At 52.6% G+C, this 16,654-nt stretch overlaps 2 protein-coding genes across 3 annotated transcripts in view; one reads left to right on the top strand and one right to left on the bottom strand.

Moving 5' to 3' along the window:
- Window positions 1-16,586, top strand: part of arfgap2 (ADP-ribosylation factor GTPase activating protein 2) — a 113,894-nt gene extending 97,308 nt beyond the window's left edge. For both annotated transcript variants that reach the window (XM_079239611.1, XM_079239610.1), the window contains 9 exons: window positions 901-953; window positions 7,124-7,260; window positions 7,335-7,466; window positions 7,536-7,664; window positions 11,940-12,089; window positions 12,155-12,281; window positions 12,351-12,438; window positions 15,847-15,971; window positions 16,044-16,586. In XM_079239611.1, coding sequence (XP_079095737.1) covers window positions 901-953; window positions 7,124-7,260; window positions 7,335-7,466; window positions 7,536-7,664; window positions 11,940-12,089; window positions 12,155-12,281; window positions 12,351-12,438; window positions 15,847-15,971; window positions 16,044-16,064 — 962 coding nt within the window. In that variant the 3' untranslated portion in view covers window positions 16,065-16,586. The remainder of the gene's footprint in view (window positions 1-900; window positions 954-7,123; window positions 7,261-7,334; window positions 7,467-7,535; window positions 7,665-11,939; window positions 12,090-12,154; window positions 12,282-12,350; window positions 12,439-15,846; window positions 15,972-16,043) is intronic.
- pex16 (peroxisomal biogenesis factor 16) overlaps window positions 1-16,654 on the bottom strand; it is a 52,587-nt gene that overhangs the window by 5,418 nt on the left and 30,515 nt on the right. The window lies entirely within an intron of this gene.

Below are 16,654 nucleotides of genomic sequence, written 5' to 3'. Positions count from 1 at the left end.
CACAAAAGAGCCCAGCAACAGGTACAACACACTCTGATTAAGACAGGACCAGAATGGCAGGGGTGTGTATGTATGTAGGCTACATTCTCTCTTTCACCAAGGATCAGTGATCTCTGATCATGACTGCCGAAGCACTGATTGGGTACAAAGCCTGAACATCCAGTGACTGAGCAGTCAGAAGAAGCCTCTTAAAGAAAAAATATGAATAAAACGCCACCGCACGTAATTTACGCCACTGCGCGTTCAAATTCACAACGCGTTTGTGCGAAAAAAAACAGCACATGCGGCTTTTTACAGTTTAGAATACGGCATTAATTTACGTCTGATTTTTCATACTATCGGCTTGCCATAACGTTGTGACGCGATGGCGCCGATGTGAACTGATCGATCGTTGACAGAGATGCAGGAGTGACATCTGGACTGAAAACATGAATAGAAATAGTTCAAACAGATCATATCCAGTGAAATACCAGTAATAAATGCTGAAGACCTTTCGGGCACCGCCCGTCCTCCCCTCCCGGCTCATCATGGAAACACCTGTGGTGGGCGGGGCCGTGGTGGGCGGGGCCATGAGCAGCTGTTTTAGCTTCCAGCAGAGTGAAGCTCGGCTGTTTTCATTCAGTAAAACTGCTGTCGTGTGAAAACAAACGCTTATCGGCCTGCAGCATTTCAGTGATGAGGCAGACGTGTCGTTTCCAAGACGTGCAGAGATTTCTAACACCGCTGCATGACATCACATTGCCTTGGGAACGACGCCGGTCATGATGCTGCACCGCCGTCGACTCTTTAACTGCTTTCTGGTTGCTGTTTGACATTTAACCTGAGAAGCTGCAGGAAGCGCTTCATGATCCTCTGAGCTGCTCTGACTTCGTCTCCTAAAGAGTCCTGCTTGTGTTGCAGACGTGAAGCCTTCCATCATTGGGAAGAAGAAACCCATGGCTGCCAAGAAAGGGGTGAGTGCAGTTCCAGCCAACAATCCTCTGACTTAGAGACACACGACAGAACGTTTCCCATTTCCTGTCAGTGCCCCCCCATCGACAGCTAATGTAGCATCCTACCTGACCTGTTGGTTCTCTCCATCCAGCAGGAGACCATCCTGTGATTACCTGCGCGTCACATGACCTCATGGGAGAGGACGTGTTGCACCGGAGCTTGATGCTGGTCCCAGTTAATAAGAATTAAAAATGACGTTTCCTTATTTAAACACTGGAAAATCAACCAAATGTGGCAAAACTGCCAAAGAACACCTGAGTTCAGATGTTCACATCCTGAAAACTGAACTTAAACGTCTTTAAAGAGTAGAAATCTGAAAGTATAAACTCTGTCCTGCCCGTCCACAAGGGGGCGATGCTAAGTTCCCGTCTGCGTTTTAACGGTTAATCGCCGTAACGCACGGCTGTAAAGTTGGTGACAACCGTCCAAAAACACTAGAAGAAGAAAAACACAAAGTTGTTTGTCCTCCTCAACTACTTCTTCAGGTGCTTTTTATGTGGCGTTTCAGCATCTTCGTCCTGTTTCTCCTCTTCTTCTCTGGTTCGTTATTTGCGCTTTGCTTTCAGCTGTACGACGCAACGCTGCCCCCGGTGGTTTCCAGTGGAACTGCTCTGTCTTCTGCATCAAGTGACGAATCGTTCAGCTTGTTGAAAAGAAATGAACCGATGTAGTCCAATATGAACGGACCCCAAAGGCTCTTTGGCTGCGTTCATACTGCCGTTAATGTGAACTGAAACAGACTTTTGTCGCTCAGATTACTTTCTGACCGTGCAAACGGCACGAGTCACGTTGACTCTGACATCCACGAGACAGACGGCCAGTTCATGCTGGAGCTCCTGCAGACAGTCTCCTGATGTGGTTTGATGGACTCGGACACGAGGACGCAATGCCGCAACGAGACTTCAGAGCCGACAGACAATCTGGCCATGCTAATCAGGTTAGCCGAGGTGTGGGGGGACAGAACAGCACCTCCTGCTTACCTCCTCAGGGGGACGTGGCGCACAACGTCAGAGTGAAGGCGAACCCCCTTCCTCCTCTTCCTTCTTTCCTAGCGGCGCCTTGTCTGCTGGGACGGGGGGCGACCAGTATCCCAGTCTGATGGGGGCGACCAGTATCCCAGTCTGATACTCTGCTGGGACGGGGGGGCGACCAGTATCCCAGTCTGATACTCTGCTGGGACGGGGGGGCGACCAGTATCCCAGTCTGATACTCTGCTGGGACGGGGGGGGCGACCAGTATCCCAGTCTGATACTCTGCTGGGACGGGGGGGCGACCAGTATCCCAGTCTGATACTCTGCTGGGACGGGGGGGCGACCAGTATCCCAGTCTGATACTCTGCTGGGACGGGGGGCGACTAGTATCCCAGTCTGATACTCTGCTGGGACGGGGGGCGACTAGTATCCCAGTCTGATACTCTGCTGGGACGGGGGGGCGACCAGTATCCCAGTCTGATACTCTGCTGGGACGGGGGGGCGACCAGTATCCCAGTCTGATACTCTGCTGGGACGGGGGGCGACCAGTATCCCAGTCTGATACTCTGCTGGGACGGGGGGCGACTAGTATCCCAGTCTGATACTCTGCTGGGACGGGGGGGGCGACCAGTATCCTGTTCTGATACTCTGCTGGGACGGGGGGGCGACCAGTATCCTGTTCTGATACTCTGCTGGGACGGGGGGCGACCAGTATCCTGTTCTGATACTCTGCTGGGACGGGGGGCCGACCAGTATCCTGTTCTGATACTCTGCTGGGACGGGGGGCGACTAGTATCCCAGTCTGATACTCTGCTGGGACGGGGGGCGACTAGTATCCCGGTCTGATACTCTGCTGGGACGGGGGGGCGACTAGTATCCCAGTCTGATACTCTGCTGGGACGGGGGGGCGACTAGTATCCCAGTCTGATACTCTGCTGGGACGGGGGGGCGACTAGTATCCCGTTCTGATACTCTGCTGGGACGGGGGGCGACTAGTATCCCGTTCTGATACTCTGCTGGGACGGGGGGCGACTAGTATCCCTGTCTGATACTCTGCTGGGACGGGGGGCGACTAGTATCCCGTTCTGATACTCTGCTGGGACGGGGGGGCGACTAGTATCCCGGTCTGATACTCTGCTGGGACGGGGGGCGACTAGTATCCCGGTCTGATACTCTGCTGGGACGGGGGGGGCGACCAGTATCCCGGTCTGATACTCTGCTGGGACGGGGGGCGACTAGTATCCCGGTCTGATACTCTGCTGGGACGGGGGGGCGACCAGTATCCCGGTCTGATACTCTGCTGGGACGGGGGGGGCGACCAGTATCCCAGTCTGATACTCTGCTGGGACGGGGGGCGACCAGTATCCCAGTCTGATACTCTGCTGGGACGGGGGGCGACCAGTATCCCAGTCTGATACTCTGCTGGGACGGGGGGCGACCAGTATCCCGGTCTGATACTCTGCTGGGACGGGGGGCGACCAGTATCCCAGTCTGATACTCTGCTGGGACGGGGGGGCGACCAGTATCCCGGTCTGATACTCTGCTGGGACGGGGGGGCGACTAGTATCCCGGTCTGATACTCTGCTGGGACGGGGGGGCGACTAGTATCCTGTTCTGATACTCTGCTGGGACGGGGGGGCGAACAGTATCCTGTTCTGATACTCTGCTGGGATGGGGGGCGACCAGTATCCCAGTCTGATACTCTGCTGGGACGGGGGGGCGACCAGTATCCTGTTCTGATACTCTGCTGGGACGGGGGGGCGACCAGTATCCTGTTCTGATACTCTGCTGGGACGGGGGGCGACCAGTATCCCAGTCTGATACTCTGCTGGGACGGGGGGGCGACTAGTATCCCGTTCTGATACTCTGCTGGGACGGGGGGGCGACTAGTATCCCGTTCTGATACTCTGCTGGGACGGGGGGGCGACTAGTATCCCGTTCTGATACTCTGCTGGGACGGGGGGCGACTAGTATCCCGGTCTGATACTCTGCTGGGACGGGGGGCGACTAGTATCCCAGTCTGATGGGGGCGACCAGTATCCCGGTCTGATACTCTGCTGGGACGGGGGGCGACTAGTATCCCGGTCTGATACTCTGCTGGGACGGGGGGCGACTAGTATCCCAGTCTGATGGGGGCGACCAGTATCCCGGTCTGATACTCTGCTGGGACGGGGGGCGACTAGTATCCCGGTCTGATACTCTGCTGGGACGGGGGGCGACTAGTATCCCGGTCTGATACTCTGCTGGGACGGGGGGCGACCAGTATCCTGTTCTGATACTCTGCTGGGACGGGGGGCGACTAGTATCCCAGTCTGATGGGGGCGACCAGTATCCCAGTCTGATACTCTGCTGGGACGGGGGGGCGACTAGTATCCCGTTCTGATACTCTGCTGGGACGGGGGGCGACTAGTATCCCGGTCTGATACTCTGCTGGGACGGGGGGCGACTAGTATCCCGTTCTGATACTCTGCTGGGACGGGGGGCGACTAGTATCCCAGTCTGATGGGGGCGACCAGTATCCCAGTCTGATACTCTGCTGGGACGGGGGGCGACCAGTATCCCAGTCTGATACTCTGCTGGGACGGGGGGCGACTAGTATCCCGGTCTGATACTCTGCTGGGACGGGGGGCGACTAGTATCCCGGTCTGATACTCTGCTGGGACGGGGGGGCGACCAGTATCCCGGTCTGATACTCTGCTGGGACGGGGGGGCGACTAGTATCCCGGTCTGATACTCTGCTGGGACGGGGGGGCGACTAGTATCCTGTTCTGATACTCTGCTGGGACGGGGGGGCGAACAGTATCCTGTTCTGATACTCTGCTGGGACGGGGGGCGACCAGTATCCCAGTCTGATACTCTGCTGGGACGGGGGGGCGACCAGTATCCTGTTCTGATACTCTGCTGGGACGGGGGGGCGACCAGTATCCTGTTCTGATACTCTGCTGGGACGGGGGGGCGACCAGTATCCCAGTCTGATACTCTGCTGGGACGGGGGGGCGACTAGTATCCCGTTCTGATACTCTGCTGGGACGGGGGGCGACTAGTATCCCGGTCTGATACTCTGCTGGGACGGGGGGCGACTAGTATCCCGGTCTGATACTCTGCTGGGACGGGGGGCGACTAGTATCCCAGTCTGATGGGGGCGACCAGTATCCCGGTCTGATACTCTGCTGGGACGGGGGGCGACTAGTATCCCGGTCTGATACTCTGCTGGGACGGGGGGCGACTAGTATCCCAGTCTGATGGGGGCGACCAGTATCCCGGTCTGATACTCTGCTGGGACGGGGGGCGACCAGTATCCCGGTCTGATACTCTGCTGGGACGGGGGGCGACCAGTATCCCGGTCTGATACTCTGCTGGGACGGGGGGCGACTAGTATCCCGGTCTGATACTCTGCTGGGACGGGGGGCGACCAGTATCCTGTTCTGATACTCTGCTGGGACGGGGGGCGACTAGTATCCCAGTCTGATGGGGGCGACCAGTATCCCAGTCTGATACTCTGCTGGGACGGGGGGGCGACTAGTATCCCGGTCTGATACTCTGCTGGGACGGGGGGCGACTAGTATCCCGGTCTGATACTCTGCTGGGACGGGGGGCGACTAGTATCCCGTTCTGATACTCTGCTGGGACGGGGGGCGACCAGTATCCCAGTCTGATGGGGGCGACCAGTATCCCAGTCTGATACTCTGCTGGGACGGGGGGGCGACTAGTATCCCGTTCTGATACTCTGCTGGGACGGGGGGCGACTAGTATCCCGGTCTGATACTCTGCTGGGACGGGGGGGCGACTAGTATCCCGTTCTGATACTCTGCTGGGACGGGGGGCGACTAGTATCCCGGTCTGATACTCTGCTGGGACGGGGGGCGACTAGTATCCCGTTCTGATACTCTGCTGGGACGGGGGGCGACTAGTATCCCAGTCTGATGGGGGCGACCAGTATCCCGGTCTGATACTCTGCTGGGACGGGGGGCGACTAGTATCCCGGTCTGATACTCTGCTGGGACGGGGGGCGACTAGTATCCCGGTCTGATACTCTGCTGGGACGGGGGGCGACCAGTATCCCAGTCTGATACTCTGCTGGGACGGGGGGCGACTAGTATCCTGTTCTGATACTCTGCTGGGACGGGGGGCGACCAGTATCCCGGTCTGATACTCTGCTGGGACGGGGGGCGACTAGTATCCCGGTCTGATACTCTGCTGGGACGGGGGGGCGACCAGTATCCCGGTCTGATACTCTGCTGGGACGGGGGGCGACTAGTATCCCGGTCTGATACTCTGCTGGGACGGGGGGCGACCAGTATCCCGGTCTGATACTCTGCTGGGACGGGGGGGCGACCAGTATCCCGGTCTGATACTCTGCTGGGACGGGGGGCGACTAGTATCCCGGTCTGATACTCTGCTGGGACGGGGGGCGACCAGTATCCCGGTCTGATACTCTGCTGGGACGGGGGGCGACCAGTATCCCGGTCTGATACTCTGCTGGGACGGGGGGCGACCAGTATCCCGGTCTGATACTCTGCTGGGACGGGGGGCGACCAGTATCCCGGTCTGATACTCTGCTGGGATGGGGGGGCGACTAGTATCCCGGTCTGATACTCTGCTGGGACGGGGGGCGACCAGTATCCTGGTTCAGTAGCTGATACTCTGCTGGGACGGGGGGGCGACTAGTATCCCGGTCTGATACTCTGCTGGGACGGGGGGCGACCAGTATCCCGGTCTGATACTCTGCTGGGACGGGGGGCGACCAGTATCCTGTTCTGATACTCTGCTGGGACGGGGGGCGACCAGTATCCCGGTCTGATACTCTGCTGGGACGGGGGGGCGAACAGTATTCTGGTTCAGTAGCTGATACTCTGCTGATACTCTTCCAGTGTGATACTGCACCAGTATCGCACTGGAACCTGCCCAGTAAGTTTAAGAAACCATCTTCAGGTGAGAAACATCACGATGTTGCTGCAGGAAGTCCTTCTGCACACAGGAAAGCTAACCGTTAGCTCAGCTGCTAAACCTGCATTAACCTCTTTGCTGCCGGCGGCTCGCCGGCGGTCCAACAGTCGACCTCGGCTGGTCATGAAGAGGTTAATGATGACGCTGCCGCCATGGAGTCTGGGGCTGTAACCCGAGTCAGTTCTGAAGATGATCTGTGATCTTTCCTGCAGCTCTGCGCGAAGAAAGGCCTCGGCGCCCAGAAGGTGAGCAGCCAGAGCTTCTCGCAGGTGGAGAAGCAGGCGCAGGTGGCCGAGAAGCTGAGGGAGGAGCAGGCGGCCGAGGCCAAGAAGCACGCCGAGGACTCCATGTGAGGAAACGTTGCGGGAAGGTTTAGAGCGAAGCGTGGCGCAGCAGTCTGATGGAAGTGTGTTTCTGCTGCAGCGTGGCGTCGATGCGTCTGGCCTACAAGGAGCTGGAGATCGACCGCAAGATGGAGGACAGAAGGCTGCAGAACCTGGACGGCAGGAAGAGGGAGCAAGCCGAGAGGCTGGGGATGGGCTTCGGCAACAGGAGGTAACGGTCCCATCCCACCCTGCCGTCGCCACGGAAACAGCAGGTGTGTTAACGGGTGTGTCGTTGCAGCGCCGTGTCACACTCGGTGATGTCAGAGATGCAGGTGATCGAGCAGGAAACGCCGACCGGCGCCAAGTCGTCCTCTCGCTCCAAGCTGGACCTGTTTGATGAGCCGGGCTTCACTTCTGGACCCCCCAAGTACGCCTGCACTCAGAACACGGCGTGGACCTGGTTCTGTCCGTCAGAACCAGACCGGTTCATCACAACCAGACCGGTTCATCACAACCAGACCGGTTCTGTTCATCAGAACCACACCGGTTCATCAGAACCAGACTGGTTCATCACAACCAGACCGGTTCTGTTCATCAGAACCACACCGGTTCATCACAACCAGACCGGTTCATCACAACCAGACCGGTTCATCACAACCAGACCAGTTCTGTTCATCAGAACCACACCGGTTCATCACAACCAGACCGGTTCTGTTCATCAGAACCACACCGGTTCATCACAACCAGACCGGTTCTGTTCATCAGAACCACACCGGTTCATCAGAACCACACCGGTTCATCAGAACCAGACTGGTTCATCACAACCAGACCGGTTCATCACAACCAGACCGGTTCATCACAACCAGACCGGTTCTGTTCATCAGAACCACACCGGTTCATCACAACCACACCGGTTCATCACAACCAGACCGGTTCTGTTCATCAGAACCACACCGGTTCATCAGAACCAGACTGGTTCATCACAACCAGACTGGTTCATCACAACCAGACCGGTTCTGTTCATCACAACCAGACTGGTTCATCACAACCAGACCGGTTCTGTTCATCACAACCAGACTGGTTCATCACAACCAGACTGGTTCTGTTCATCAGAACCACACCGGTTCATCAGAACCACACCGGTTCATCACAACCAGACCGGTTCTGTTCATCAGAACCAGACTGGTTCATCACAACCAGACTGGTTCTGTTCATCAGAACCAGACTGGTTCATCACAACCAGACCGGTTCATCACAACCAGACCGGTTCTGTTCATCAGAACCAGACTGGTTCATCAGAACCACACCGGTTCATCAGAACCAGACTGGTTCATCACAACCAGACTGGTTCTGTTCATCAGAACCACACCGGTTCATCACAACCAGACCGGTTCTGTTCATCAGAACCACACCGGTTCATCAGAACCAGACTGGTTCATCACAACCAGACTGGTTCTGTTCATCAGAACCACACCGGTTCATCAGAACCAGACTGGTTCATCACAACCAGACTGGTTCATCACAACCAGACCGGTTCTGTTCATCAGAACCACACCGGTTCATCACAACCAGACCGGTTCTGTTCATCAGAACCAGACTGGTTCATCACAACCAGACCGGTTCATCACAACCAGACCGGTTCTGTTCATCAGAACCAGACTGGTTCATCACATGGAGTTCTGTTCATCAGAACCACACCGGTTCATCACAACCAGACTGGTTCTGTTCATCAGAACCACACCGGTTCATCAGAACCACACCGGTTCATCACAACCAGACCGGTTCTGTTCATCACAACCAGACTGGTTCTGTTCATCACAACCAGACTGGTTCATCACAACCAGACCGGTTCTGTTCATCAGAACCACACCGGTTCATCAGAACCACACCGGTTCATCACAACCAGACTGGTTCTGTTCATCACAACCAGACTGGTTCATCACAACCAGACTGGTTCTGTTCATCAGAACCAAACCGGTTCATCAGAACCAGACTGGTTCATCACAACCAGACCGGTTCTGTTCATCAGAACCACACCGGTTCATCACAACCAGACTGGTTCTGTTCATCAGAACCACACCGGTTCATCAGAACCAGACCGGTTCTGTTCATCAGAACCACACCGGTTCATCACAACCAGACCGGTTCTGTTCATCAGAACCACACCGGTTCATCACAACCAGACTGGTTCTGTTCATCAGAACCACACCGGTTCATCAGAACCAGACTGGTTCATCACAACCAGACCGGTACTGTTCATCAGAACCACACCGGTTCATCACAACCAGACCGGTTCTGTTCATCAGAACCACACCGGTTCATCAGAACCAGACTGGTTCATCACAACCAGACAGGTTCTGTTCATCAGAACCACACCGGTTCATCACAACCAGACTGGTTCTGTTCATCAGAACCACACCGGTTCATCAGAACCAGACTGGTTCATCACAACCAGACCGGTTCTGTTCATCAGAACCACACCGGTTCATCACAACCAGACTGGTTCTGTTCATCAGAACCACACCGGTTCATCAGAACCAGACTGGTTCATCACAACCAGACCGGTTCTGTTCATCAGAACCACACCGGTTCATCACAACCAGACCGGTTCTGTTCATCAGAACCACACCGGTTCATCAGAACCAGACTGGTTCATCACAACCAGACTGGTTCTGTTCATCAGAACCACACCGGTTCATCACAACCAGACCGGTTCTGTTCATCAGAACCACACCGGTTCATCAGAACCAGACTGGTTCATCACAACCAGACTGGTTCTGTTCATCAGAACCACACCGGTTCATCAGAACCAGACTGGTTCATCACAACCAGACTGGTTCATCACAACCAGACCGGTTCTGTTCATCAGAACCACACCGGTTCATCACAACCAGACCGGTTCTGTTCATCAGAACCAGACTGGTTCATCACAACCAGACCGGTTCATCACAACCAGACCGGTTCTGTTCATCAGAACCAGACTGGTTCATCACATGGAGTTCTGTTCATCAGAACCACACCGGTTCATCACAACCAGACTGGTTCTGTTCATCAGAACCACACCGGTTCATCAGAACCACACCGGTTCATCACAACCAGACCGGTTCTGTTCATCAGAACCAGACTGGTTCATCACAACCAGACTGGTTCTGTTCATCACAACCAGACTGGTTCATCACAACCAGACTGGTTCTGTTCATCAGAACCACACCGGTTCATCAGAACCAGACTGGTTCATCACAACCAGACAGGTTCTGTTCATCAGAACCACACCGGTTCATCACAACCAGACTGGTTCTGTTCATCAGAACCACACCGGTTCATCAGAACCACACTGGTTCATCACAACCAGACTGGTTCTGTTCATCAGAACCACACCGGTTCATCAGAACCAGACTGGTTCATCACAACCAGACCGGTTCTGTTCATCAGAACCACACCGGTTCATCACAACCAGACCGGTTCTGTTCATCAGAACCACACCGGTTCATCAGAACCAGACTGGTTCATCACAACCAGACCGGTTCTGTTCATCAGAACCACACCGGTTCATCACAACCACACCGGTTCATCACAACCAGACCGGTTCTGTTCATCAGAACCACACCGGTTCATCAGAACCAGACTGGTTCATCACAACCAGACTGGTTCATCACAACCAGACCGGTTCTGTTCATCACAACCAGACTGGTTCATCACAAGCAGACCGGTTCTGTTCATCAGAACCACACCGGTTCATCAGAACCACACCGGTTCATCACAACCAGACCGGTTCTGTTCATCACAACCAGACTGGTTCATCACAACCAGACTGGTTCTGTTCATCAGAACCACACCGGTTCATCAGAACCACACCGGTTCATCACAACCAGACCGGTTCTGTTCATCAGAACCAGACTGGTTCATCACAACCAGACCGGTTCATCACAACCACACCGGTTCATCACAACCAGACCGGTTCTGTTCATCACAACCAGACTGGTTCATCACAACCAGACTGGTTCTGTTCATCAGAACCACACCGGTTCATCAGAACCACACCGGTTCATCACAACCAGACCGGTTCTGTTCATCAGAACCAGACTGGTTCATCACAACCAGACCGGTTCATCACAACCAGACCGGTTCATCACAACCAGACCGGTTCTGTTCATCAGAACCACACCGGTTCATCACAACCAGACCGGTTCTGTTCATCAGAACCACACCGGTTCATCAGAACCAGACTGGTTCATCACAACCAGACTGGTTCTGTTCATCAGAACCACACCGGTTCATCACAACCAGACCGGTTCTGTTCATCAGAACCACACCGGTTCATCAGAACCAGACTGGTTCATCACAACCAGACCGGTTCATCACAACCAGACCGGTTCATCAGAACCAGACCGGTTCATTCAGACACTCCGTGTAAAAGTACAAATGAGATCTAATACAGAACGTAACGATGTGGTAATACAAGTATTACACCATGTAGATACGTCGGGTACTATTATACCATGGTTGTAGTATAATAGTACGTGATACAAGTATTGTACCATGTACATACATTGGGTACTGTTATACCATAGAAGTAGTATAATAGTACACAGTTAAAATATAAAAGTTTAATTTGATGTTAGAAACGTATTGCTGATATAAATGATGTATTATTATATATTATGATATAAGTATAAATATATAAGAGCGTTTCCTGCTTCAGGTACAAGGACAACCCCTTCACGGTGGGGGACGGGTTCGCTTCCCGCTGGGACTCTGACGGAGGCGCCGCCTCTTTCACCTCCTGGACGCTGGAGAAGGACGACCCCAAAGAGGAGGTCACCATCTCGAGTATTCAGCCAATTGGAGAGAGGTATCCACACACACACACACACACACACACCTGCTGTGGGTTCTGACATGACCCTGTATATCCAGACTTCCCAGCAGGAGGAAAGCCGAGGCGCCGGCGACGGTCTCCGAGTCCAACGAGGCCAGACAGAAGTTCGCCAACGCCAAGGCCATCTCCTCCGACATGTTCTTCGGTCGGGAGAGCGGCGCCGAGGTGAGACATATCCCACCGCCAGAACACGCATGTTCTGCCACTCCGTGTTCACTCTGTCCTCTGTTGCAGTACGACGCCAAGACCAGACTGGAAAGCATGTCCGGCAGCACCGCCATCAGCTCGGCCGACCTGTTTGGAGACGGAGGCGACCATAAAGGTGAGGCTCCGCCCCCGCCTGAAAAACAGTCACGTATGGTTCTATTATCACCCTTGTAGAAGCCCGTTTGGGTTCTATTATCACTCTTGTAGAAGCCCGTTTGGGTTCTATTATCACTCTTGTAGAAGCCCGTTTGGGTTCTATTATCACTCCAGTAGAAGCCCGTTTGGGTTCTATTATCACTCTTGTAGAAGCCCGTTTGGGTTCTATTATCACTCCAGTAGAAGCCCGTTTGGGTTCTATTATCACTCCAGTAGAAGCCCGTTTGGGTTCTATTATCACTCCAGTAGAAGCCCGTTTGGGTTCTATTATCACTCCAGTAGAAGCCCGTTTGGGTTCTATTATCACTCCAGTAGAAGCCCGTTTGGGTTCTATTATCACTCCAGTAGAAGCCCGTTTGGGTTCTATTATCACTCCAGTAGAAGCCCGTTTGGGTTCTATTATCACTCCAGTAGAAGCCCGTTTGGGTTCTATTATCACTCCAGTAGAAGCCCGTTTGGGTTCTATTATCACTCTTGTAGAAGCCCGTTTGGGTTCTATTATCACTCCAGTAGAAGCCCGTTTGGGTTCTATTATCACTCCAGTAGAAGCCCGTTTGGGTTCTATTATCACTCCAGTAGAAGCCCGTTTGGGTTCTATTATCACTCCAGTAGAAGCCCGTTTGGGTTCTATTATCACTCCAGTAGAAGCCCGTTTGGGTTCTATTATCACTCTTGTAGAAGCCCGTTTGGGTTCTATTATCACTCTTGTAGAAGCCCATTTGGGTTCTATTATCACTCCAGTAGAAGCCCGTTTGGGTTCTATTATCACTCCAGTAGAAGCCCGTTTGGGTTCTATTATCACTCCAGTAGAAGCCCGTTTGGGTTCTATTATCACTCCAGTAGAAGCCCGTTTGGGTTCTATTATCACTCTTGTAGAAGCCCGTTTGGGTTCTATTATCACTCCAGTAGAAGCCCGTTTGGGTTCTATTATCACTCCAGTAGAAGCCCGTTTGGGTTCTATTATCACTCCAGTAGAAGCCCGTTTGGGTTCTATTATCACTCCAGTAGAAGCCCGTTTGGGTTCTATTATCACTCTTGTAGAAGCCCGTTTGGGTTCTATTATCACTCCAGTAGAAGCCCGTTTGGGTTCTATTATCACTCCAGTAGAAGCCCGTTTGGGTTCTATTATCACTCTTGTAGAAGCCCGTTTGGGTTCTATTATCACTCTTGTAGAAGCCCGTTTGGGTTCTATTATCACTCTTGTAGAAGCCCGTTTGGGTTCTATTATCACTCTTGTAGAAGCCCGTTTGGGTTCTATTATCACTCTTGTAGAAGCCCGTTTGGGTTCTATTATCACTCCAGTAGAAGCCCGTTTGGGTTCTATTATCACTCTTGTAGAAGCCCGTTTGGGTTCTATTATCACTCTTGTAGAAGCCCGTTTGGGTTCTATTATCACTCCAGTAGAAGCCCGTTTGGGTTCTATTATCACTCCAGTAGAAGCCCGTTTGGGTTCTATTATCACTCCAGTAGAAGCCCGTTTGGGTTCTATTATCACTCTTGTAGAAGCCCGTTTGGGTTCTATTATCACTCTTGTAGAAGCCCGTTTGGGTTCTATTATCACTCCAGTAGAAGCCCGTTTGGGTTCTATTATCACTCCAGTAGAAGCCCGTTTGGGTTCTATTATCACTCCAGTAGAAGCCCGTTTGGGTTCTATTATTACTCCAGCAGAAGCCCGTTTGGGTTCTATTATCACTCTAGTAGAAGCCCATTTGGGTTTTCTTTCTCTCCAGTAGAAGCCCATTTGGGTTCTATTTCTCTCCAGTAGAAGCCAGTTTTGGTTCTATTATCACTCTAGTAGAAGCCCGTTTGGGTTCTGTTTTACTTCAGTAGAAGCCTTTTGGGGTTCTATTTTACTCCAGTAGAAGCTGGTTTGGTTTTGTATTTCACTCAAGGAGAAGCCCGTTTGATTTCTGTTTTACTCTAGTAGAAGCCCGTTCGGGTTCTTTATTCACTCCAGTAGAAGCCCGTTTGGTTTCTATTTCACTCAAGTAGAAGGCTGTTTGTTTTCTATTCTACTCCAGTAGAAGCCCGTTTGGGTTATTTATTCACTCCAGTAGAAGCCCGTTTGGGTTCTATTATCACTCTAGTAGAAGCGCGTTTGGGTTCTATTTCTCTTCAGTAGAACCCCGTTTGAGTTCTTTATTTACCCCAGTCGAAGCCAGTTTGGGTTCTGTTTTACTCCAGTAGAAGCCTGTTGGGGTTCTATTTTACTCCAGTAGAAGCCTGTTGGGGTTCTATTTTACTCCAGTAGAAGCATGTTGGGGTTCTATTTTACTCCAGTAGAAGCATGTTTGATTTCTATTTTACTCCAGTAGAAGCCCGTTTGGGTTCTTTATTCACTCCAGTAGAAGCCCATTTGGGTTCTATTTCTCTCCAGTAGAAGCCCGTTTGAGTTCTATTATCACTCTAGTAGAAGCATGTTTGGGTTATATTTCTCCTAAGTAGAAGCCTGTTTGGGTTCTATCTTCTCTCCAGTAGAAGCCCATTTGGGATCTTTATTCACTCCAGTAGAAGCCCGTTTGAGTCCTGTTATCATCCTAGTAGAGGTGCGTTTGGGTTCTATTTCTCTTCAGTAGAAGCCCGTTTCATTTCTATTTTACTCCAGTAGAAGCCCGTTTGGGTTCTTTATTCACTCAAGTAGAAGCTCGTTTGGATTCTATTATCACTCCAGTAGAAGCCCGTTTGAGTTCTATTATTACTTTAGTAGAAGCGCGTTTGGGTTCTATTTTCTCTCCAGTAGAAGCGCGTTTGGGTTCTATTTCTCTTCAGCCGAAGCCCGTTTGAGTTATTTATTCACTCCAGTAGAAGCCCGTTTGATTTCTATTCTACCCCAGTAGAAGCCCGTTTGATTTCTATTCTACCCCAGTAGAAGTGCGTTTGGGTTCTATTTCTCTTCAGTAGAAGCGTGTTTGAGTTCTATTATCACTCTGGTAGAAGTGTGTCTGGGTTCTGTTTTTCTTCAGTAGAAGCCCGTTTGGACCTTTGTTGGCGTAACGGTCGGACAGCTCCAGGGTCTGATGACCCGCTGGTTACCTTGGTAACATGCATGTCTGAGACACCAAAGCAGGAAATACCAGCCGATCTGTCGTCGCTGCGTTTGCCGCCAAACCGTGACTAAAGACCGGTTAGTCGCCAGTCAAGATCCGGTTCTCGGGGAGGTCTGATCTCTCATGGTTCTCGGAGAATAACTGCCGTTCAGCCAGAAAACACAAAGTAAATAAACTGATCTGGATTCACATACGAAATTATTGGGCGCTTTACGTTGAAGCGACGGGTTTAAACGAGAACGCCGTGGCAGGCGGTAAAGATGGTCGCAGCGCCATGTCGTCATCCCTCTGAAGTAAACTCCTCCTCTTTCTGGCTCCAGGGAGGGCATCGGGCTTCGACAACGTGCTCCCGTCCGGCCCGGACATCGCTCAGTTCAAACAGGGAGTGAAGACGGTCGCGGGCAAGATGGCCGTCCTCGCCAACGGCGTTATGAACACGATCCAGGTGAGGTGCCAGATCCTGCTGCATGTGGACCGTGTGCGTAGACGTGGACTCATGTGCTTTTGTTTTCCTCAGGACCGTTACGGCTCCTACTGAGCCGCTGCCTGAAGACACGCCTACCGACGCCGCGCAGACCGCCAGCCTCCCGACGGACACGGGGCGACGCCCAGCAGAGGGTTGCATGAGGACAGACGGCGTCCTCCGCTAGAGACAGTTGTGCAGGACTGACAGTATTTCCTCCTCCAGACTCGTGTTTCCATAAAGGGTTTAAATGCGGTTTGTTGTTTTACTGGTCGTAGTTTTTCAGCGTTTTGTCTTTATTTTCGTCTTTATTCCAGTGTTGATTTCCATCCATACCATCCGATTTTGTCCATTTGAACTTTCAGCGAGTTTTTCTGCCGAAACGTAGAAAAGTCGACGTCGTCACCGTTTCCAGTGACGTAAACTGGACGGCTGACGGCGCTGCTGTCTGCAGCTCGTGTCGCCTTACGGCCTGACGAGGTCTGGAAAGCACCCCCCCCCCCCCCCAGGAGACTCCGATTAAAGCGAAACCTCATGGACGGAAAGATTGAAAGTATTTATTTGTAGGCTACAAACAGAATAAAGATCAGAACCTTCTTCTCGGCTCTGCTGCATTTTTCTGCCGTCATATTTTACATTCTTTTATTCAGTTTTTTTATACTTTG

This window comes from Telmatherina bonti (assembly GCF_933228915.1).
Source record: "Telmatherina bonti genome assembly, chromosome: 1".
Taxonomy (NCBI): Eukaryota; Metazoa; Chordata; class Actinopteri; order Atheriniformes; family Telmatherinidae; genus Telmatherina; species Telmatherina bonti.
This window is presented reverse-complemented; position numbering and strand designations above follow the sequence as displayed.